Source organism: Channa argus, chromosome 21 (assembly GCF_033026475.1).
Source record: "Channa argus isolate prfri chromosome 21, Channa argus male v1.0, whole genome shotgun sequence".
NCBI lineage: Eukaryota > Metazoa > Chordata > Actinopteri > Anabantiformes > Channidae > Channa > Channa argus.
In genome coordinates, this window is record NC_090217.1 from 6,910,979 (window position 1) to 6,937,015 (window position 26,037).

Here is a 26,037-nt window from a genome sequence, read left to right on the forward strand (position 1 = left end):
GGCTAACCTTTACAATGCCTTTTAATTCAGGTTTAGTTGTGTATTTGTGTGCACACACCCACTGCAAAATACCACTGACCTTGATCATTGTGTTAATGTCTGTCAAACCAGGTGAATGTTATGCTGCCTCCATAATGTTTAACTTTATCAACAGCTTCAGCTCCAGTCTCAAAAAGGAAAATTCACCTTAAGAAGGACAAAGTCTCTCTAGCTGAATTACATAAATAAACTACATATGAGCAGTAATTTTAAAATTCATAAAATAGGTTTGGGAAGCATTTCCTCCACTTCCTTCAATGGTGCTTTAATTTCTGAATATATATATATATATGTGTGGCTGTATAAATGTAAAGTAACATATTGGAAACCCTGCTGCTGTATTATATACATATCAGCAAAGATATTCAACTCATTTTTTGGGGAACAGATACTGTGAGACACATATTTACATTGATCTCCATGTCAGAAGCTACTGTGTGGGATTGTCTTTATTAAGAAAAAGCTAATACTGCCACTTCTGTTAGTTTCCTGATTCAGGTTTTTATCCCACAAGTTCTCAGGAATTTCACTAATTAGTGCTTCTCTCTGACACACATGGAGGGGTTCATGTGAAAAACAGAGGTCATATAATTACAGCTGCAGGAAAACCCTGGGCTTTATGTGTGTAATAGTGTGTATGAGTGTGTGTGTTACACCCTCGGTTTGTGTGCATCTGGTCTTATGAGACTTTATTATAGGCTTTATTATAGACACTTTTTTAAGCGCTTCTTTCACTTATCTAACACATGGTATCTTCTACTAGGAACGCGCATTCTATAAGAATATTTAGACACTTCCTTGGTCTATAACAGAACTGAGGAGAGAAGTTAACACAAACACACAAACACATTAGAGAACTGAAAATACAAATTGGTTTTCTTGTTTTCGGGGTAAGAAGCAGTTCAATATATTTGTTACAGTATTGCGACAGTGTGTTTAAACTCCCCTGGCCTTACACAGAGTATGATTATGGACATTACCAACCATAAGACGCTTTCAGTCCTCAGAGATGATGAGAAAGTGATCTGTGTTGGCAAGTAACTTGGATGTGATTATGAGCTTTCATTTATTATTATTATTATTATTATTATCATTTAAATGTGTTTATGTTTTCTCTCCAGCATGTGGAAGGGCCTGAATGTCAACTGTACAGACAGCTCGGGATACACACCACTGCACCACGCTTCACTTAATGGACACAGGTGAGACCCGTACTGGACGGCAAACTGTTCTGGATATAAAAAAAATAGTCAAAATATTTCATGTCATGTAACAATAGAATTTAGCAAAAAACTACAGATATTCAACTACGAGAAGTTCATGTCATGTAACAATAGAATTTAGCGAAAAACGACAGATATTCAACTATGAGAAGCCGAAACCATTGTCTGCTGCAGTGTGTTAAGTGGACATTTTGAAACTATCAAATCTGTACTTTGTTGTAGCTGTATTTAGTGTTTCTTATTTTATGAATTTTATAAAATATATATATATATATATATTTGTGTCAACTTCAAACATATTTTGATCTTAACATTATTATCACCTCAAATAAGGCGGTGCACAGGTGGAGTGATTAGTTCCTGCATCGGTAATTAACTTGTCAGAAAACATTAGCATTTAATTGGCGTTGGAGCTTCTGGCAGAATGTAAGTTAAGTCCATTGTTATATATATTTTTTAATTTTTATTTTGTAGCTCTCTAATGCTGAGCTATCGCTAACGTTATTCTGTCACGCTGTCCACAGTTGTCTACAGTGGGATTTTGGAGCTTTTTCACCTCGAACAGTAGCCTGGGGCGCTGTAATTGTTTAGCGTAGCGTTAGCCAGCTAACGTTAGCCGGCTAACGCTACGCCGGTTTGCTAGCGTTAACGCTAACGTACACTAATTGTCCTCAAACGGTGCCCGATTAAAGAAGCTAACGTTACTGATTCCGGCGCAGGACTGGCTTCACGCGCAGGTGTTATAGCAGTGCTAACCCAGTTGCTTTTAATATAAGAGACAGTTTCACAGAAATAAAGGCAGACGTTTAATTAACGATTGGTCCTTGCAGGTCTGTCTGCTTTTAGAGTTCATAGTAAGTTACTGGTAGTTTAATGCTGTATATTGTTGCGTTTTTTGCAGAATGTTTCCTGCAAAACTGTCTTTGAAACTACGGGAGTGCAGGACAAAGAGTGGCTATGTTAGCAGGGTCGGTCATGTTAAAATGACGTCCTCAAGACACAAACCGTAAAAATTAGATTATTTAAACCTAAAACGTCCATGTCTGCTAAATACAGACAACAAAAACAAAACAACATTGGTAAGTGAAAATGTATTTTTGAAAAGATGGGATTAAAAGCCAAACTCATGGGAAAAAAAACCTTGTCAAAATTAAGAAATTATTAGGTAAGTAATAATTTAAAGACAGTAGAACAGTGTGGCATTGTTCCAGGGTTATGAAAGCATATTGCGTACTCAGCAGAATGAGTTCCCAACAATAGTCAAAAATACAACATTTCCAACAGTATACCTTCAAAAAACTGAACATGTGGATTCTAGTGTTTCCAGCTGCATGGAAATGCTGTGTAGCTGCCTCCGTTCACCTGGGCCTGCTGAGAAAACTGTTACACAGTGTGGATTATCTGCAAGTCTGACCACTAGCCCAGTCTGCCGGAACTGAAGGATTAGTACTGTGTTTTGGGGGCAATTATGTGGATTTCCTCCTTCAGATCTGGCAAAGAGTAAGGGGAGGGAGAGGAAAATGCAGCCTTCGAAAATTTAGGGCATCAACAAAAAGCTACAGAGAAGTGATTTAGTGTAAAGGTGGGAAAGAAAACTGGCAGTTGATATATAGTACTGGGAACTAGAATGGATGATGTTTTTATTTTATTTTATTCAGGTTGAGTTTCTTACCAAATAAAAGTCTTTTGGTAATAAATGCAAACTAAACCCAGTTAGCAGTGAGTTAAATATTTTGAATTTGACACATTGGCCACCCAGGGTGATCAAGCTGTTTAACTGCCACCTAAACTAGTAAATTTAAAATAAATTAATGAAATGAAAAAAGCAGTTCATTAAGCATCTCGGTTCTGCTTTGCATCCCTGTTTCTGGGAGAGGTTTTGCCCTTCTATCTCCTCTGCTTCACACGCTGACATTTTGAATGCAAATTAAGCAAATCACCTTTCCTCTTCAGACAGAGGTGACAGCTTAAGCTGGAGGCTTCTTAATATGAAACGGTATCACTGGCATTACTACTGAGCAGCAGCTAAATGGATTTCCAGCACACAGCCCACCTCTGTGGTTTGTCACTTTATCTATTTGTGTAATAGAGATTACTTTATTAGTGGGAAACATGGAAGCAATTATACTCACTTGGTTCTTGATAATTTCTCATTGGCCCCTTTTTGTTCCACCTCTTCTTACATTTACCATCTTAGTACATTCAGTCATTTGGCACCCACATTAATCCAAAGTGATTTATGCACTTGCCTGACTAAATACAGTTGAAGAAAAACTTGGGACCCCTTATGTTAAAAAGGCTTCTTTTTTTTAATCAACATAATATTTAATGCACATTTACCTATTAAAAATGTTACTTCATCATCAGAAGTAACAACCAAGTAACAAATTGTCAAGGAGGGATATAAATAACAGTTTAGTGATACCAGTACCCACTGTGTAGACCATAATCCAGAAATGGAAGAAATGTGGACATGGCAATGTGATAAAGAACTCCAAACTTTTTGGTTGTAACTTTTTTTAGGTCCTGGACAGATGTTCTACATTTGCTTTATCCCCTCGTTTACCTGCAGTGGCCACTGGACCCATAGCCTGTGCACCTGTGTCACCCATTCTTGCCCCCCCCCACCCCCCCACCCCCCATCTTCTACCTTCCTCTTATTCTAAATTGTCTTCATTGTCCCCAAAGACAGGAGACTTAGCAGTTCGGTGACAAAACTATCACAAATTTATTGTAACCCAGAGAAGCCTGGGCAAAAAATAAATAAAAATAATATCTCCTTTCCGAATAAGATAGAATACGTATGAGAAGCGGTATTCTCAGGGTGCTTTCATTCATGTTTTCACATTTTCCCGGGCTTGTTCATTTTCTTGCCAGAGTTGTGAGAAGCAAATCATATTGAAGCAGTGATGAGCCACGGACAGAAGCACCTGTCAAATGGAAAAAAGGAAAAACTCCTGTCATCCAGGCGTGATGGGGTTTTTATTAGCCTGGTGGCCCACCATGCGTGTTCTATTACAGAGGAAACACTGCACTAAGTTTTTTCTTAAGAAGTGCAAGAGAGAGGAACATTTTATGCATGGTTATGTAGAGAAACCTTTTAAATGTTAATCATGACCCATGGTTTAGAAGCAGGGCTTATCTGTGTCTTTAAAGAAAAAAACTATCAGGTGTTGTAGTTTCAGCTGCTTCATCCACTATTTTTCATTATTGCATAAACATTCTAATGTTACGGAGTGTAAATAATATAAATATATATTTATACTGTGAAATTGAATGATTAAGCTTATCATATCTTTGCCTGATCAAATCTATCTGTCTTTCAGGGAGGTGGTACTGAAGCTGCTTCAGTTTGAGGCATCTACAAATGTTGGTGATAGCAACGGTTGCTCCCCTCTGCACCTGGCTGCCTGGAGGGGGGATGTGGACATTGTTCGTATTCTCATCCACCATGGACCCTCTCATTGTCGTGTCAACCAACAGGTAAATGATAATTATCGTCATTTTGTAAAGATCCATCACCTTCGAGATCAACTGTGGATAATTACTAATTAATTTCAATTGTAATTGGAATGGTTTCCAGTCCAACGTAAATCAATAATCCCCATCAATGAGGGTGACAGTCAATTGTGCAGTTTATATCAAATATTGGGAAAAGTTTACGCTGTATAAGTGTCCATAACCATGAGTGTAGGTCTGTGGCCCTTTCTGTTATACCTACAAAAACCCAAAACATGATTAAAGGATGAAGAATTGCAACAGGAAGAAACACTTTTTTTGTTTGAGGCAACTTCAAGCAAAAAAAGATCTTATTTAAACCATAGTAAAGTTGTGTTGATCTCTTTTCTTTACCGGGGCATGTAAACCACTGCTGCCCTAGGTTGTCTGCCTATGGCTCCTGTCCAACAGAGCCAGGCGATTACAGTTCCCAGTAACCTCTTCCTGACAGCCGGGTAAGCATTTCAGCCCTGGGAGTATTAGGCCTGCCACTGCTGTCATTCCTTTTCAGCGGAAATGACCACATTGTCCTCCCTCACTTTTTTATTGCATATCCATTTTTTCTTGCAACATATTGATGATGTCTTACTGATGTTCTGCTATTTATGATGAGCATTAGACATACAGGAAATTGTGTTTATTCAGAAGAGTTGAATAATGTGTTAATAGTTTGGATGTCTTTTTAATATTCCTATTCCTGATAGTGGTGTACTAAGGGATGCCCCTGGTTATTGGAGCGTTATTTACTCTGCCTCATAAGCACATTGTCCTGTGTTGTTAAAAACCAAATTGTTTGCCATGATCAATGATGTCTCTTGCCACCAAAATCAAGACGGCTGTTAGCTAGTGAACATAGGCAATACTCTTTTTTACTCTGTCAATGATTTGTAGAGCTGAATAGGCTGTTGTGCAGGCAGCGTGGACACTGAGTAGAAGCTGCTGATTGAGGCAACACTGTACATAAATGCTGACACAGTGTGTGTGTGTGCGTGTGCGCACGCTCCATGTTTGCGTGCAATCTTTTACAACTTTTTAAATATATATTGTATGATGTTCTTCTGTCACTTGCATTTAAACTGCTTTAGTTGGTAATACACTTGGCAAATCAATTTTTTTCTACTTTCATGTGATAATTTCCTGAAGATCCCAGAATAAAGTCTAGCACTGGAGACACAGTCTCTTAATGCCATCTGTGTAGGAGTTTAGACTTGTTAGCTATAGGGCATCATTTTCCAGTCAACAAAAGTCAACAATAGACCGACTAACACTGTGGTGTCAGTATTTAATTTGGTGTGCAAATAAAGCTCAAGCTGTGTTTTATATGCTGCTAACATCTGCAAAGATTCAGTCTGTGGCTCCAATGCACTTTGGTCTTCTGAGCACTGTTTTTCTGGATCAATGCATTTCTTAATAGCACAGAATCTGATGCTGATAGATGTTTTTCTTGGAATTTTAGATATTCAGTGGTTATGTGTAGACTAATTACAGACTAAATGTAATGTATGTAAATTGAGAGTTTATTGTATTGCCTTGATTTTTTTTTTTCTCTTCTACCCAAATGCAGTTTGTGTTATGAATACATAAGTTATCCGTAGATGCATATAATTAACAGATGACAAAACTTCATGGGTATTTATGAATGTCTACTAAATTTTAATAATATACACACACACTGAGTGGCTGTAGCTCAGTTGGTAAGGCAGTTGTCCACAGACCACTGGGTGAGTGGTTTGATCCCCGGTCCCTATACGGGGACCTGGGCAAGACAACGAACCCCTAACAGCCCATTCCATGGTTGCGCAAGGAAGGAAGGAAGGGCATCCAGCGTAAAAACTGTGACAAAACATAATGCGGACAATGATCCGCTGTGGTGACCCTGAACTCACGGTATAAGGCAAAAGGACAAAAAAATACACACACACACACACAGTAGTAGTAGAATTTACATAGTAATACTGAAATATTTATTCAATAGACCTGAGCTATCGGCAATCTGATGGAGTGTAAAATATGGAAATGGTTTGTTTTTTCTCCCCTGTTACCAATAGTTTCTATCTCCTCTGTGTTTAAAAAATAAAAATAAAAAAGGTGAATATGCTAAGCTACGGAACTTGCGTTACAGAGCTCAGCAAGCCTTAGCTGTCTGTCACACTTTCATTTCAACAAGCCTGCTCTGTGAACATAAAATTTTACAAAAAGTGTTTTAGCACCAATTCTAAATAATGAATGATGCATATTTCTACAGTAGACTTTGTGAGGATACAGTTGTTTGCAGGTTCCGGGCATAAATTTGATTTATGCCCTCAAGATTTATGAAGTGTTTATGATGCATAAGCTCTCTGTTTTGCCACTGTCTGTCCTGTCTGCAGTAGAGAGCACAGCCTGCTTGCATTACTTTGGGTGATATACTGAGTCTCACACAAGCTCTCACCCATCATCAAGACTTATAGCAGCAAGCCATTGAGTGCACATTACCCCATTCTCAATGATATTACTTTGCCTACGCACGCCATTACGCATGTTAGAATTTGAGTGTGTATATATGTGTGTATTTGCATATGCAGGATGGTTTTATCAGCTCACTTAAAGAGGGAGTGTACGCTTTTATTTTCTGAGTTTTTTTTTTTTATTACAAAACAGAGAGGGCACAAATACATGTCCTTAACTTTGTACACTGGGTGTCAATTAGTGACATGTCTATGGTAAAGACACGGGGAAATGTTATTCACTTAGAAAGGTGAGAAATCGGTAGAGAGATTACAGGGGTCTGTACGGTAGTTGGACCAGTTCCATGCTATGGCTTATAGAGGATTATTTGAGGTCATTGGATGTTATTAGTTGGTGGTAAACCAATTCTAACCCACTGTTTACACCCTAATTGGTCCCAGTAGCTCTCATTCACAGCTGTTTTTGTTTATTGTTAGAGTGTAAGAGCGTGGGTGGGTGTATGCGTATGAGAGAGGTGGAGGCTGTCTGATTGGAGAAGATGATTATACATACTGTGTACATGTTTGTGTGTGTGAGAGACAGTGATTGATGGTGAAAGATGGCTTGTTTACTCAAGGCTTGCACTCTGCTTGTAGGGCCAAATTCATGTTTTGAGGTCTGAGGCATTGTTTGTTGTGATCCTCTGTCTCCCACTCCACTTGGATTGAATTAAATGTGTGAGTGTCAAGTGTAATGCTTCGCTTTATATCTGTACCTACAGTACAGTACAGTACAGTATGGACGTTTAAGATTATAATTATTGTGGTTTGTTTTTAACTGTTTGTTTGAAATCTGGTTGAAGTTCATATCATCTTTAGCACAAGATGGGCTGTGTGCTTTAGTTGGATAGTGTTTGGATTTTAGGCCTTTGTAGTGGAGAAAATGTACCTGATATTTGCCCTTTGACTTTTTCTTTTTCTGTTTTTTTTTTTTGCAGACAGCTGATTTTTATCACGTTCCTTGTAAAGGATCACAGTGTCCCACAGTGTTGACTCTTTTAAGGACTGAAAATTATAAGAGAGATGGGAGATATGATCCTTTTTTCAGTGTGTAGAGCATCTACATTAAAAAAACATGTCATTAAGCATTGTCCGGGGGAAGTAAATTGAGTACTAAGCTAACCAGAGACATTGGGGGCAACGGGAGCAACTTTGTTAAAATGCATTTTTTTGTACCCTGGCCACACTGGATGGACTGGATATGACAGAGACACTTTCATCTATCAGACTGTTGGTCCCACTGACATTGAGCAGATGTGTTGTGTTTGTGTGTGGGAATGAGCCCACAACCTCTGGACTTCTTCTGCATGGGGCCTCTGAACTAGTCAATTTTAGGGTTATTCTATGTATGTGTGGGTGACTGACTAGGTCAAGTATGTCCCCCTGCGCTGCACATACATCTCAGGAATGTTTTCTTTTCCACTTACAAAAGGACACTGGGTTTCTCCCTCTCGCTCTCTCTTTGCTCTTCTTGCATATAAGAGGAATTACAAGAATAATATAGGTTGTGGCTACAAAAATTGTACGTCAGATGTGTTATAATTTTGTGTAAACACAGAAATGCATGAAATCTATAAATTGTATAAACTGAGACAATACTGAAAGTTGAGTAGGTTCCCTGTTGCTTTGTGTGTTTCCAGAAATGTCTGAGTGTCCTCCAGCTGTGGTAGTTCCTTGTTGACATGTTGCTGTCACACAAATAAAACCATATCTTTCCCTAATGATCAACATGTGAACTCAGCTACTCTGAGAACACATGCTTTTACAAGAAATTGCTCTGGGAAAGTCTTCACACAAACATTGCCTAATGCCATACTCCCTGCTGCCAAAGCACAGAGTCACAGTGAGCCATAGGATGTTTTCCTATGAGTAATCATATGTTTTCCACAGACTGACACTCTTTCGCCTGTGGGCTTCTTCATAAAAGTACAGTAGCAGAAAACTGAGTGATTTCTCCAAATGTCCTACAGCCCTAAATGACTTTTGCAAGCTGTGAGATTGTTAATAAATGTGTTACATGGAGCCGTTGAAACATATTTGCATAAAAAATGATTTAATATTGTGTTTGAAAGAAAATTTTAATATATTGCTAAATATCTCTTGCCAACCCTACAGACCATGTTTGTCTTGCCCAGTGGCACTGCAGCAGTGGGAATGTTTTTTTTTTTTTTTTTTTTTTTTTTTTAGATGGGACCCAGGTCTTCAAGGTCATTTCTCTTTGGCCATCAGCATGGACTCATGCAGTGAAGTACTTTCAGTCTGATGGACTAAAAGAAATAAACATCTTAAGTCTCTATGTCGTTCATTTAAAATTTAGAGTGGAAATACGAAAAATTATTTAATTGATTATTTCAAATATGTAAAAAAAAATATTTTATAGGTTATGCATGTATTGAGTGGCGTTTATACTGCTTGTACAACAAAGTCAAATATTTTGTTGTAATTCATATTTCACCATTGCAAATGTTTTGACTCAGGCACTCTGATACTATACTAATCCAAAAATATATTGTTGGACAACACAATTAATTGACACATTTCAAAACTTGTTGAGAGTGTAAGTCCTGGGAGGACAAAATTCACACATACCGTAATGTGCCACTTACTTTAATAAGGTCTCCACTGTTACCTTGCTCCTGTGGCTTAGAAAATGAGGCAAGTATTATTGCAATCTACATTTGCTCTGTCTGCTTTTGTCAATGAAGCAAACAGAAAGTCAAAGGAAATTGATTGAACTGATGCCTTTTAATAGTAATGGTAGTACGGCTTGGAATAATACATAGGCTTCCAGCTCATGTAACTTGGTATTCTTTCACCTGTTCTTAGATTCTAATTGTGCTTGAGTGATACAGAGATTATACAAATGACTCATTGTGAATGAACATGCAGTTATAGCAGAAATAAACTGGGAATCCCACTGATCCTTTGTTTCCCTCTCTCTTTATTGACAATATCAGTAGTATAAACAAAATAAATACTATTCCATAACAGTACTAAGAACATGACTGCTATTTTAGTATGTATAGAAATAACAAATCTATTATTAAAAAAATAATACAATATTGGAAATGAAATGTAAATATCTAAATAAATAAATCCTGCTGATCCTTCTTTCCGTCTCTCACTGTAAATAGTAAATTTTATATTGATCTATAATATGGGGAGATTATAACAGCCTCTATCCCCACCCCTAGTCCCGGTGTAAATGAGGTAAAATAAGGAAATGTTGAAAAAATACATATTTGCTGTACATATGAGAGTGGTAGCTATATACATATTAGGTTTTTCCAAAATGTGACAAATAACATTACTGTACTTTAAATCTGTGCTCTCCTGTGCTCTCATCCCGGCTATCCCCAGGCAGCGGGCTGAGCTCCTAGGATTATGAGATAATTAGATGATTTAACATAGACAGAGTTTGTGTAATAGTCCATCACTATTAACAGGGTGAATGTTCAAACAAGTACCTTTGCGCCCAACCCACTGTCATTTAGTTTTAGCCCCTGCCTGTCTGAACAGGCTTGCTTTTTTTCATGGATATAGTTGTTTGTTTGGTCCGGTGCAGTTGAACTGAGATAGTGTTTACAATGGGAAGTGTGTGTGTGTGTGTGTGTGTGTGTGCATGTGCAGGTAAAGTTTCTCTAATGCTTGGAATTTAAGTAGATGCTATGTGTGTAGTAGGGAAAGATTATAAAGGAGAGGGTATCTCCTTCATTATCTTAAAAGGGATTATATCGTAAAAAGTGATTGTAGAGTCCCGCTTAAATATTAAAAAAATCACACAGCTCTCTGGCTGAAGCTAGGACTCTTCCTATGTCTGGGAATAGGTAGAACAAGTGTTACTTTATATTTGTGACGATTATCTGTGCATCAGCATATGCTGCTGAACGAAAAGCACTGAAATTCATTTGTATGGGTGTCTCAATATTGTACTGCAGTGCCTGTTGATGTGGCTTTAGTAGATGCCCATTGCTCAGAGCCCAATCGGCAACAATTCGGACAGTGCTAGATGATATCGGAAAGCTGTCAGAATGAGCATTATGAAAATATTTAGCCTGCTATAAGAACAGAGTGTAGACTTTGTCTCCTTTTCATGCCCTCTCTCCATGTCTTCTGCTCTATCTGCCTCATCCTGTCACTCTGTGTCTCTGTTCACCTGGTTGTCACTCTTTTATGTGTCAGGGAATTGCATTTTCCCTATCTTAAGCAGTGCTTGTGAGTCGCAGCAGATTGGACTGACAAACCTTTGTCAGTTTAAGGCTGTGGAGACAGAATGGGTCAGTTTCCCCCAGTGGGTAGAGCAGCAGGACGGGATGCAGAAGTCTGCAGGATCGAATTCAGGCCTGCCCAAACCCCAGCCTACCCACCAGTTGTGTCCCTGAGCAAGACACTGAGAGCGAGCTTGTAACATGTATGTGTAATAAGTGTATGTGCTCAAGGAAGACAATAAAAAGATTCTTCTAAAGCTTCTTCTATAATCCTGTTGTAAATGATTAAATGTTCAATGACTAGAGTAAGTTAGTTAAATTAAAAATTTTTCTAATAATATCTCTCTTTACATTTAAGGTTTACATTAGAAAAATAGTTGACAAACCAGTCTTTCCACTAAAGTTTTCTTTAGAGGAGGTATTGATTTCATCCCATGACTTACCTCATAATAGACACAAATTTAAAATATCGTAATGATGATTATTATTTCTAAAGACATTATCCTAACAAGTTCGTACATACAGTGGTTCTTAAGTTAGGAGGCTTCGGTGTTTAAGATAATTCTGAGAAATCGTTATTAACGTAATTGTATGTATATTTCTGTCTGGAAAGAGTCTCAGTCATCCAGTTCGTGTTAGTAAATACAATAACCCAAAATTATTCAGTGGCAACTGGACTTATTTGTAGTTTTAAGTCCAATTGCCACTGAATAATTTTGGGCTAATTGTATTTCAGGACCACAAAATTACATCCCTTTTTATATTCTTATGCTTTTACAGCACACTGAAAATTAATAAAATGACTGTAGAACTGTAGGTCAGGTATGTTAAGTTACATAAATGGAGTTTGTAATAGTAGGCCCTAATTTTTACTAATAATTAAATAGTTATAAATAAATGGTTTAAAGTCAATATCCAGATGAGAGGATGCTAAATTATCCATCTGGGGAAAAATGGTAATAGCAGAATATTTACACCAGACGAGAGGAAATGAAGTTTATTAATTAAATATAATGCAACCAGCAATTAAACCAGTAAACTGTGATTAATGTGAATTATAGTGTGTGTGATTATTGTGCATACAGTGCAGTGGACTTGCAATCAAACCTGCTCTGGAAAATTCCACAATACCATGAATGGAGGGGTGTGCACAACAGGGGTGGAAATATAGATGTGACTGGCTGAGATGCATGGGCATGTTGTGTTTTGCAGCTTGGTCGTGTGTGTCTTCATGTATTGTATGGACATTTTCCCCAGGTTATTCACATCCCATTCAGGTCCCTTACTTCTCTTTCAGTGATTTTTATGGTCAAAGGAGAGTAGAAGGTAGCAGCAAGAGAGAGTTGTGGATCTGGAAACAAAGAGCACATAAAGGCATCGGATGGGATTTGCACAGCAGCACAAAGTCATGACGTTTTGCAATTTTATCACACATGTTTGAGAAGCACTGAATTTGATAAAATCCCTTTCTTTTTGTCTCTAAGATTCTAACTGTCCACGTTCCCAGGAATAAATTATGTTTTATTCCTTGAAAGGGATATTCCTTGTCTGAATTGGACTGAATTTGTTTTTATTTACAAGAAGCATGAAGCATAATAACCACATTACAGATTCCTTTAGTGCATAGGACAGTGCCTTTGTTTTCTTCAGTAAAACACAGTACTGCAGTTGCAGTGAACACTATAGATCAGGATTAGTCGATAATATAATGACCTTGTGTGTGTGTTTATATATAATTAACAATGCAAATGACAGAATGTTTGCCCCAAAATGCAGAAGCCTGAATTCATTTGGACAGTGTGTGATTGGAAATATGGAAAACATTGTTATCCTAAAAACTTTTTTCATAGTGGTGTGTGTGTGTGTGTGTGTGTGTGTGTGTGTGTATATATATATATATATATATATATATATATAAAAACTGAGGGGAATTATGACAGAAAACTGAAAATATTTTGAGAAAGATCTGGGGCCTATGTCAAATACCACTGGGAAACCTTCAGAGGTCTTGTAGAGTCCATGTGCCTTGGTGAATTGGAGGTGTTGTCTGATTTTACCAGCATTCTAGGCAGTAGTAATGTTTTACAATATCTAGTTATCTGATCCATAGCGATAGGGACATAGAGATATAAATCCTGACTCAATCATCATCTTTCTGTCTTTTTCCCTGTTATGGCAATTGATACCACTGTGTCCCTCTGCCCACTTTTTTAGTCATTACAAGGCTCTTTTCACCCAGCTCTGCAGAACCCCAGGGCCCACCGACAGTGTTCTTAGTTTGACAACGGCCTCTGGAGAGACTGGAAATAGCCCCACTGCCTATGAACATGACAGCTTCCCACGTTAAAGTGACCTTTAAAACACATGCTTCTTTCAGAGACATTAAAGGCCAAGTGTGGCCGTGATATTATAAAGTGTAAGTTAACCTGTAGAAGGCCTGGGTGACTTGACTCTGATAAATGTGGTTGTTAACATGATGACAAGAGTTTATTAGATATTTTAGACCGTAACTTTTCTAAAGCTTTTTAATAAATGAAATGTCGTAAGGATTAAGCTGATACTGATTTAGTTTAACGTTGTTAGTTAAATTGCAGTGAGTTGATTAAAATAAGAATTCTGCAACTGCTCCTGAATATGTTATTTGGCCCGTTGAATGGAAACTGACATGTTTAATTGGTGAGTGTTTTGGACCACAAAGGCTCAGAGGGTTTGAAGAAAAAAAAATTTCTGTTATCAGCTAGTGCTTTTATTACACAGACAGCCGGCTATAGATTTCCCCTGCCAGCTCTCACAAACCTGACATGCTTTTGGAATTTGTACATCAAGAATATATAATGTCATATCCTGACCAAGATCTATGCCTAATATATTTATCAGCAATGCTGGCACAGTAGGGAGCTTTTCATTTTGCTTTTTCTTTTTTCTTTTGCAAAAATAAATAAACCACACTCCCTTTCCCTTTTCTCTTCCTTCACCTTTTTGTGTTCTGTGGTGCATTTTCCTCTCTGTTCTCAATCTTTCATTTCTGGCAACCTCTACATTTTCTTTTTGATAATCTTTGCTGTCTCACTGAATCCCTTCATCCTTCTTCTTTACGATGTTTTGCTCACTTTCCTTTCTTCACTTCATGTCTACTAACCGGCTGTTGATCATTTCTAACTCCTAGATCCACTCTTACCTTTTTGTTCCTTTCTTCACCCTTCACTGTTAATCCTTCTTTCCTTTTTTTTATCCACAGAACCATGAGAGGGAAACGGCTCTTCACTGCGCCGCCCAATATGGACACTCTGAGGTGGTTTCAGTACTGCTTCAGGAGCTGACTGACCCAACCATGAGAAACAACCACCAGGAGACACCTCTGGATCTGGCAGCTTTGTATGGACGGTTGCAGGTTAGTGACATTGTCATGAAATGGTAATAAAAGTGGATCACCTTCAAATCCCTATCAATATCGTCATTATCACTAGCCCCTGACTGCTACCCCTCAGCCGGTCCATGTAACAATTTACCCCTTGATCTTGGTCATTTGGTGCTCTCAGAGGGGGACAAACTTGTTTGTGATGCACATTTAGGAATAAATTCAGTTCATGAAGTGACTATACCAGCATTCAGTCTGGTCTGTACAAGGGCAGCATAGCCAGGTATCTTACCCAGTAACTCTTAACATCAATAAAACAGATAAAGTCATTGTGATGGCACAATGGGGAACAAACATTGGTTCCCAGTTGTCATCACTTGTCTCCATCAAAATTAATAGTCCTTGTTGGAAGTTGAGTAGATGGTGGAGGTTTATATTTATACAACAATTACTTAAAGTGGTTGGAAGGTTGGGATCTGAGTGTGTATGTGAACCTCTGCATGCGTCATGTATACTGGTGAAGCGCCTTGCTGGCAGGTGAAAGGAAGCAGCTGGTGACTCCATCTGCACTTTCCCCAGGACAACAGTTGGTGTTAGCAGTTACAAGGACTGCAGTGCACAGAAATCTGCTGTTCCAAACCAGAAGTCAAAAATATGGGGAAATAAGATGAAAGAAAAACTTCCTCATATACCTGTTGTCGTAAACAGGCAGGTTGTAAGGCATTTTTGGAACTGTGACTTTACCAACCTGTCAAATGTGGCAAAGCTTAGACACATTTGCACACACTCAAACTGAGATGTATATGCAACACTTTTTAACTTTATAAATGCAGTCACACATGTTAACTGCTAGAGTGATGTAATTGTAGTCAAGCCATACAGCTTTGTCTGAGTAATAAATAATTTATACTGGCAGCATGGCATTTCTCCCTCTGCGTAATGAAGGGAAATCTCTAGGGTGGAAGCTACTACTGAATGGAAATGTAACAAACACAAGGCAGAAGTTTAGTATATGCACAAAGACATCACACAGTACTGTAAAGTTAAAAGGAGGAAGCTTTTGAGGTAACTGGCTGTTGAGCGGTGTTATTAAAAATATCATCCATGATCAAGCAAAAAGGCACATCCACTACTGCAGCTCAAAGCAACCTCCTACCGAACTTAAGTCATTTTTATTTAAAAAATAAAGTCTGTGAGTCGCCTCATGACTGTGTCAGTGGCATTTCTTTCTTTCTTTTTTTTTTTTTACTCTAACTCTAGTCTAAAAAAATGCAGGTGAACATATAAGCATTAGGGGTGCAAGATATATCATTTTGGCATCACATGGCATGACATGCAATGTTTCTGCGTGACAAAAAAGATAACTTCAATGACCAATCTACAAGAGAAATCTATGCTTTCACTATCTCTACAGAATCCAGAAGCACTTGCTTTTTGAACATTACACCTTTACTTCAGCACTATTGTTCCTCCTTAAACACAGTGCAACTATTCGCCACCTTCCTCCTACCCCACACTTATTGTATGCAGGAATTAAATCCAATTTTAATGCTAGCAGCCAATGCTAGCAAATCGTTAATTAGGAGGACAGATGGTCATATTTGAAAAAACTGACATGTCAAAAGAGAAGTCATAACATACATACTTAGCTATAGTTTTACATTGCATTTTACCGTTTTGTCCCTCTTTTGTTTCACTTTTATAGCTTATAAACTGTATCCAGAGAGCATTATTTGAGGGCTGCTTTATAAAATTTAGGACTTTTTTAAACAGAAGTGTTTTATATTTATCAGAATAAATGAAGGGAGGAGGAGACATAAGTGGAGAAGAAGTAACAGAAGGAAAGAGAAACATGTGCAACACGTGCATTTGCAGCACTAACTTACAAAATCACCCAGTCATTGTAGAGTGGTAATTATTTTCTGATGGACATTTAAGTTTTCTGTTTTTTTCCAAAATCGTGCAGAACAGGCACGTTCTTCTGGTTCTCAAATAAACTGCTCTGCAAGAAATCCAGAGAGTTACAGGACTGTCCTTTATACTGTAGGTACAATTGCCAAGATGCAAATAATCTATTGCAGTTTATAGAACACATTTATCAAACAGCTAAATATGTATTTTAGCTTATATGATTTTAAATGCCCTGTTTGTCCTTTATAATCATATGGAAATCAAAACGGTGCCACTGCATTTCTGTTTTCTGTAAGTGATTTCTTGTTTCTGTAAAGCAGCAACATTATGGTTCACGATGACCTATCTTCAGTAGGTATGAGAGGTGACCAGTGGCTCAGTGTCCTCAAAGTTTGCTTTTTTGTCATTGACATGTGGTTGTGTTATTGTGCGCAGGTGGTGCGCATGCTGGTGAGTGCTCACCCCAACCTCATGACCAGCCACATTCACAGACACACTCCGATTCACCTCGCTGCACGTAATGGACACCACAGCACAGTCCAGACCCTGCTTGAGGCTGGCATGGATGTCAACTGTTTGGTAAGGAAAAAATCATTAACTTTTTTCCTACTCTTCAGCATACTTCCGCATGTCTGACACGTTATTTTAGCTTGTTAAGGAACAAAGTTGCTTTTTGTAATTAGGACAAACGACCTTCCTGTTGACAAAACTAGATCCTTAGTATTGTCTATGTACAAGAAGAATGTCACTGTTACCCACGCTAATTTTTTGCATGCACATAGAGAAAAGGTCTTTTATCACTGCTTTAAGATCTGTAGATTATCATGAGTAGACGTTTTTTTTATTACATACATACCACAGAGTCTTAAGAAAATGACTGCAAACATATCTATTTATCCTTTGCTTTAGTAAATTTCTTAAAATGTCTGACTCTGTACTGTATATGCTTCCTCCTTTCCTGTCTTTGCTGTATGTGAATATTTTAGAGGCTGCTGTCTTGTCTTGTTTTTTTTTTAGAGAACAGGTTTTTTTCCTCCTATAATCCCCCACTGTTTCGTGTTTGTATTGAAGATCATGTATATGCTTTGCATGCCTACCATGTTGTGGTGGTGGAGATAGATTAATAATTGATTGACAGAGAAGTGGGAGAGTTTGTTCTTAAGAATCATGAGTTTTCCACTTTATCTTAATACATACATTGTTAGTCATAAAAATACAAAAGAAGCATCTTAGTATGTACAGTGTTAGCTTAGGATATACAGTGTTACAGCTCAGTTCCTGTCATGCTGTTTGGATTACTCCTTTTGTTTATTCACTTTGTCTGATTGTGTATTCAGAGTTGTCTGGATAATCCAGACTGTCCTGACCCTTTCTGGAACATTTGTTTTTGTGAAGCCTTGTGAAATTGCAGCCAGGCTTTGCTGCCTTCTTCCACACTGCTTTTATTATTTCGAGAGAGATTCACTGATAAAACAATGCATTCACTTGCTCTACTAACAACTCCCATAAGAAGATGAAGATACTCATGCAGGTGAGGTAGACTCCTGGCAGCTGAACTAAGCATTTTCAGCCTGGAAAACAAATGATTACATAACCTCATATACTTATATCCTCTAGGGTGGTTCAAAACCTTGAACCAACAAGAAAGAAGTCAAGTAAGCATGAGCTAACTTTCAGACTCTCATAAGCCGATGTGACTCCTCTCTGACTATATCAGTAGAATTACTTTGCTGCTCACTCACTATTACATTTTATTTACTGATACACCTGATCTTTTGATGAAACTATTCTACAATATTAATTATAAAATTTACTCATCTCTGCCACCATTGCCTTATTCCATTGTACTTAAAAAGAGTTTTAATGTATTTTATACCAAACCCGAGATAAATTGATACACATGGATGCCCAAAGGGTTTTGTTTCATACTGAACTTCTGTACAACACAATGCTGTTCAGTGATGATGAAGAAAGATGAGCCTCAAGGGTTTGGGGGCTCAGTCAAACTCAAAGCCTTAGGAACCTGATGAATCTAAATCAAGAATCAAGACCGTTCTGATAACTAGGAGCCACAGAGAAAGTGAACAATCAGTATTAGGTTTTGCTAAACAAAAAAACAATCCATGCAAAGTATTTGTAAACTGACTAATCTGACACATACATTCATATTTGTTGTTTCCAAAACATAATCTGATTGTTCATCTCAGTGTTCACTTGCTATAATAACAAATGGCATAAAAGATACTACTGTCATCCTTTTCCTCGGTGTTAAGTACAGTATATGAAGCCTGGCTTCATGTTGTACCGTTAAAGGCTGAAGAGGGGCTGCAAAAAAAACAGGGGAATGTTTTGTCACAACCGTATGCTCAAATCTGCCATAAAAATACATATAGTAGCTGCAGCTGGCATTTGGTGGTTAAGTGTGTTTGTGTGTGCTGTTTATGTGCACTTGTGGGTTTCATCTCTGGAAAGACAGAAACAGCTTGACCTCTTTGATATAGAAGTCAATCTGGTGCTCTTGCAGTAAAAAGATGCATGACTCAACGGCATTCTGCCTATCTTCCCTGCCTTCTGTCCTTTTAACAGGGTGTGTGTGTGTGTGTCTGCATGTGTGTGTATATACATGCTCTGATCTGAAGGAGAGGGCTGTGTTTCTCTGCAGGGATTTGGCCTCAGGCTCCATGTGTCTAGTGAAGATGAATGCTACAGAGCTTTGATTTGCCTTGTTGTCTCTACTGTAACACTGCTGCGAATCTCTGAATCTCTTTTTATCTTTCTCTTTCATTGTGTCTTTCTACCTAGTGATGATGAACATTGCAAGCCTTTGATATCAAAAATTTTCTCTGGAATATACCTTACATCTTTCTCTCTTTACAAATGGCATAGTAAGAGGATTTGACATAAACTTTGTGAGAAGAATTACTATCTATGGAGTTAATTTGAGTCAATCTGATCTTACTTTGGTACTTTGGTTTCTTGTCTTATAGAGGTTTCAACACTTCAACAGTAATTTGATGTATGTGACTGGGCTTACTACTTTGTGCGTGACACAGTAAATTACAAAATGTACTACTCTAGCTGGATTATACTTGCACTAAGTAATTAAGTGGCATGTAATATTATGCAAGTTTCTGATTATTCTCTGGAATATATCTCCAATTCCAGTAATGCTTTACAAGTTCAAATATGATTTTTTTTTTGCGGTGGTCTAGATGCTTAAAGTCAGTCTGATGGTGGCAATTAAGAGGATAGGTTATATTGTGATTAGAAGAACAAGCCATATTTGGCAGCGTATTAGCTACATCACTAAGCGCTATAAGGACAAAACTCAAAACTGGCCTCCATCATGTGCGTGTAAACATTCACTACTAACAAAAAGTTAGGGATATTAGACTTTCGGGTGAAATTTATGGACATTGTAAAAAGTTATTGCTACAGTGATGTTATATCATGAAAGTAGAGCATTTAAGTAGAAGCATTCATTGGTAATTTCTTGAAATAAAAGCCAACAGTGGTGGGTATAACAAAAATGTCAATGTCCCAATAACTTTAACGCAATTATTAGAGGTCATCTTGCTCTCATAATGTCAAAATGTGAACAGCATGATGAAGTGGAATGTTTAAATACATACATTGTCATTAAATCAGATTTATGAATCACTTTGTGATTTTTGCAGTTAATTAACTTGTTAGAGAACAGCATGTTATACACTAAGTACTAAAACACTGAGCAGTTGGACATGGGAATTCAAAATCTTAGAGGAGGTCAAATTAAGTTATATAGAGCATTTGAGGTGCATTCTCTGTGGCATTCTCTCTAAGGCTGCAGTGTCAGAGCTATACAGTTAACAGTGGATGATGTGGCCACTCTTAACTGGCAACTCACAGATGGCCACCTTGTTAAGTGCCATGAGTGTAAAGGGGTGTGTGTATGTCTGTGTGTGTGTTAGAGGGTAAAGAGTAGTACAGGTCATTAATTGGATTCTAGCCATATTGGTCTCTTGGAGTGTGAATGAATAATTTATAGAAACCGCACAGTCATTCTTCTTCCTTCTTTCTGTCCTCTCTTCTCCTCTGACTGTTCCCATAATAATGAGGGGAAATCCCTATGGGGGAACATACCGCTTGTTGTGAAGGTAGCTAGCAGAGGTTAAAAGTTTAGTATAAACACATACACACATCGACAGATTAGGCAGCCTTTTCCAAATGTACTTGAGCATTTACTGTACATTCATCTCACGATCCAAAGCATCAGCAAGAGACTACTACATTTTTGCCAACAGCCTTAAAACATGAAGTCATCTTCCTTTCAATTCCTGGAAACTCTTAGAGAGTGAAGTGATTGGCTCCTTCATTTCCTGGTGACATCACGGCATAATTGACACGGGAGACAGGACGGAAGTGATACAGAGGTGACCGAGGGGAGTGAATGTTAGGAGGGCAAGTGCCATGTGTAAATGAGAGGAAAAGTGGGTGGATCATTTCCTCTGCTCCCACCTCTTAGCTTGCATGTGGGTAAAAGACTGTCTCCACTTGACACATCTACTGTAAGATACACTGTGAGTGATGCTGCACATTGGATTACTAATATCTCTCTCTTTCTTTTTAAAAAAATGGGAATTACGTTTGAAAATATTCCTTGAGATAACTGAACCATTGACCTCTGACCTTTCAAGAGCATTGCAGCTTTGGTATACCTCGTTTTTTCCATTATGACATGTCTCTGTGGTGATGACACTTTTGTTGTAGTCGAAATAGAACATGTACAGTAAGTTTAGTATTCCCCGCAATGGATTTTGTCTGTTAAAGTGTCTCACTGAGTTAAATTTCCCGGATGCCTATCGGCAGACTTGGCTGTCAGCGAAATAATTTGTCTTCATTAAGGCTAGGAGTTTCGTTCAGTCCAGGTTTTATCTGTGTTGTCAGCAATCCAACCGTGAAGGATGCAACCGATTTAGCAAATTATGTATCTTGCTGCATGTGTGACTGTTTTTTATCAGGCCTGCAAGGACTGATTAGTGTCTGGAAATTCTTAAGTGTCCTTGATCCATGTCTTTGCTTTTCACAAGGTGTATAGGACAGTTCAGCATGTGTTCAGTCACTAACAGAGTGTATACGACTACAATAATTTTGTATGTAAAGTAGTTTTCACTAGTCATGACTTCTGGCCTTGAAAGCAAAAAACACTGTCCCTTTTTTTTGTTCTAATGTCTAGTGAGAACTATTTTACTTTATATAGTGGACTGCATTGGTTTGTAAAAAATACAAAACCAATGGTCAATATCTGAGAGAAGACTGCTACTATGCATTGTGCAAAAAGGGGCAAAAGAGTTTAAGGGTTTTAGGGGGTTGTTGAATGATAGGAGTGTCCAGAGTACAGTCTATTCTACAACACTACAGTAAATTTATTATGGTTATAATTTTTTTTATTCAACTGGTGGGCTGTGGAGAATGGGCTGTCAGTGTCTTGCCCAGAGACACTTTGACATATAGCCAGGGCCGGGGATCGAACCACTGACCCTGTGGTCCGTGAACGACTGCCTATACCAACTGAGCTACAGAATCCCCCAGACTGTAGTCTTGAGTGAGGGAGGAAAATTATTTCCTGAAGAGAAGAAAAAAAGTTTTGAAGTCTGCTTTATTTGTATACATGCTGATATACTTGCAGTTTTCTTCCTAGCTTTTTCAGGGGCTGTTTTAGTATGTTGCCAGTAGCTGGATTATGTATCATGTCACCCAAATAAATGTGTATCCTTGTGTACATGTACTTTAGCAAGGATATAGGGAGTCCCCCTCTAATAAACAATTCTCAATAGTGCGCCTACTGGTGAAAAACGTTCATGATTTCATAATGACTACTCAAGAAAGGTGTTCAAGGTGAACATAGTTTCCACACATAAAAAATGTCCATGAAGCTCTCCTTAAACAAAACATTGGATCGTCAGGATGGTTTCGAAGCATTTCCACATAGTAGGTGTAAATGGAACTATTGTTGTTCTAATTCCTCTCACACAAAGATGATTAAGATGCTGCTTTTGTGGTTATGGTTTTGGTTTATGGTTCTTGAATGGTTGTGTGTTAAAGGAAGTCTTGTCACAGTAAATGTCTTTAATCACTGCTGATCCAAGATGAAGCACAGTGCCCTATCCTCACTAGTTTCCATGTATTGCATCATAACTGAAATATCGCCATTGGTAGCACTCGAGGCTTATCAGGACTGGTGTATGGTGAAGGAAAATAGGACATTTCCACATAGGGTCCTGCTGCTGCTGCCATGGATTGAAATCAGTTTGACTGCCACGATTAAAAAGAGATTGTATCAAATCCAAATATTCTTCTCCCACCTTTTAATCCCGTGTCTTTTTTGTAATGCTTTTCCTGCTCCCGCCCACCTTTCTTTATGATGTCTATTTTTGTCTCTGCTTTCAATTGTTAAGGTGATGGAATATTTACACACACTCTCTCTCTCTCTCTGTCTCTCTCTCTGTCTCTCTCTGTCTCTCTCTCTCTCTGTCTCTCTCTCTCTGTCTCTCTCTCATTCTGTCTCTCTCTGTATCTCTCTCTCTCTCAGACTGAGAATGGCAGTGCCCTCCATGAGGCAGCTCTCTTTGGAAAGATGGATGTAGTTCGCCTTCTGCTTGACTCAGGTAGGTCTATAAATGTATCCCAGCAACACCTGAACTCTGATTATTATTATTTTTTTTTGCATGTGTGTTTCTCTGGTTTTCCCTACCTAGTTTAAGCTTTGTCTAGATGCTCCATGATTATTATTATTTTTTTTGTCTTTTTCCCAAGTTGTAGGTTGAATTTGTCCTCAGGTGAACTCCAGGCCTCTATCAAAATTCTGTCTCACTGTTAGTCAAGGACTTCCAGTTTTGTTATTATTTATTATTTGGCCATTTCCCCCATTGGCCATTTTTAAATCAGTGTGACAGGATGTAATATCTGGTGTCTGGTTTTGATGATCTCTGTTGCTCAATCAAAGACTCAAGTCAGAGATCACGGCGATATGTAGTGAACAAAGTCAACTCCTGATGTTGTGTCAGCTATTTGCTATTTGAATAAATCACTTTTACCAAAAATTTCATATTTTGTACATATTGTTTCATTTTATTGGGTAATGCACAATAAAAGTGTATAAACCAAACAAATAAATATAAACAAATCATTTTTTCAATGCAAAGTGGCAAAAACAGCAAGTAGTGTGTAAGTGTGTGACTGTGCCTTCCTATTGGTATTAGTATGTGTTCTGGCTTCTTTTCAGTCGCCTATAGATGCTCTTGTACAATATCCCCTTTTTATTAAGGCAATTTCTGACCTTGTATGGGCATGTTGCATTAAAAAAAAAATGTCAAAGCTGAGAGCAGTATTTATAGGTTATTTTATAAGGTTGTTAAAGCATTTAGCCTCCACCGGAAATCACAGGTGCATTATCTATTTTTTTTTACTTTGACCTAAGAATAATCCATTAATAAGAAAATACATTTTCAGTAAATTAACATTTTATAGATGGACAGGAACGTTCTCAGTTATACTATATACAGTCCTTTGCTAAAAGTGGATAAAGTCTGGACATTGCTATCTCTTGATACCTCTGGTATCCTCCCACCCACTTTCCTTAAGCACGTCCTGTTTCCTGCAGGACTTCCTCTGTGTGGCCCTGTTCTTTTGGCCTTGGTTTTATTTACATCCTGGATTAACGTGGGTCTGTGCTGGCCTTATTCACTGAACTTTAACCAATAAAAACTTAAACTTGGTGTTGTGTGGGAGGTAGGGCCTTTGTTGTAAGGCTATAGGATGGACAGCTGGCTTTTCTTTGTCAATCTTGTGCAGAGAAACTGCTGCAGAGGTTGGAAATATAAAGCATAGTTAGGAAACAGGAGTATTGAAATATACAGATATAAAATATGTAGAAAATCAGGTTCAAATGTACTTTTGTTACTTTTATTTTTCTTTTATTCATTTCTTTTTTTTCCCCAACAGAATGACTGGAATGTGATACAATTTTTTTGTATGTTAAATTTACTATGAGCACAGAAAGATTTAAATAGGGCAACTGTCAGATGAATGAGCAAATTTAGGGGAAAATAACCCTAGAATCTTATGAAAATTGACTTCCAGATTACTTGTTTTTCAGCACAATGTTGAGTTTCTTCTGGTTTGTCTTGTCAGGAATTGACACTGTATACTGTGAGAGGATAGTATTATGTGTGCAGTTCAGTTTGTGGTGTGAATTTGGATTTGAGTAAGTTTTAGGGTTAACCTTTTGGATTCAATTATAGGTGATGGCGGTCCTGTCCTGCTGGTGTCCAACAGTTCTAATACTGCATCATCTGTGTGTTTCAGGGATTGACATCAATCTGAGAGATAGTCAAGAAAGAACAGCTCTGGAGATCTTGAGAGAACATCCTGCACCGAAATCCCAGCAGATCACTGCTCTTATCCAAGGTAAGACATGCATCTTTTGCCCCTGTACGAAGACTCAGAAATTAGTTCCTTGCCCTTTGTCTTACCTTTAACCAAACCCTAACCTAAACCTTTTTTTAACCTTAATTGTAAAACCAAGTCCTATCACTCTAATAGCCCTTCGGTGTAGATGTAGATGCCTTCATTTTTGCACTTTTTGTTGTGCATTTTATTATAAATGTATTTTGATCATTTATCTACTGCACACTCAATAACCTATAAAAACAGTGAAATATTTTTTTTGTTAATGTAAATGTTCAAATTGAACATACTTATAATAATACTAATATTCAGAAACTAAAATGTATCATTGAAACCTTCATTGGTAAAATAGCAGCTTTAAGCAGGCCTTTACAATTTGCACACCTGGGTCTGGCTATTTTTCCCCATTCACCCTGGCAGATCCTTGCAAGCCCTGACACACTGGATTGAAAGGATCCATGAAATACCTTCTTCAGCGCTCTCTGGAGATTTTGTAGGATTTAAGGACATATACTGAAGCCACTCCAGCATTTTCCTGGTTCTATTACTGTATATACAGTACTGTGTACTGTATATACTTCAGGTCTTTATGATACTGCAAGTGACTGGAGCAGGTTTTCCAGAGGGCTGAGTACCTCAACTTATGCAGTGTTGCTTTGCTTTTGCAGGTTTTCCACCTTCTGCAAAGGACTTTTGTAGCTCTGTTGAGTGACCATGGTGTCATTGGTCACATTGCTGAACAGACTCTTGTCCCTGATTTGTGCCTTTCAGTCAGTTGTATTCAGGGATAAACCTTGTTTTTTTATTTTACCTGTTTCTTCTTAAATTTTCTACTTTACTAAAGTTGCCTAGCCTACAACGCATCC

The 26,037-nt window shown here is 38.0% G+C and overlaps 1 protein-coding gene across 9 annotated transcripts in view; it reads left to right on the top strand.

The window, feature by feature from the left end:
• Positions 1-26,037, top strand: part of anks1b (ankyrin repeat and sterile alpha motif domain containing 1B) — a 181,603-nt gene that overhangs the window by 43,840 nt on the left and 111,726 nt on the right. For all 9 annotated transcript variants that reach the window (XM_067489803.1, XM_067489798.1, XM_067489796.1 and 6 more), the window contains exons 2-7: positions 1,161-1,241; positions 4,589-4,745; positions 14,693-14,845; positions 17,159-17,302; positions 23,295-23,370; positions 25,070-25,171. In XM_067489803.1, coding sequence (XP_067345904.1) covers positions 1,161-1,241; positions 4,589-4,745; positions 14,693-14,845; positions 17,159-17,302; positions 23,295-23,370; positions 25,070-25,171 — 713 coding nt within the window. The remainder of the gene's footprint in view (positions 1-1,160; positions 1,242-4,588; positions 4,746-14,692; positions 14,846-17,158; positions 17,303-23,294; positions 23,371-25,069; positions 25,172-26,037) is intronic.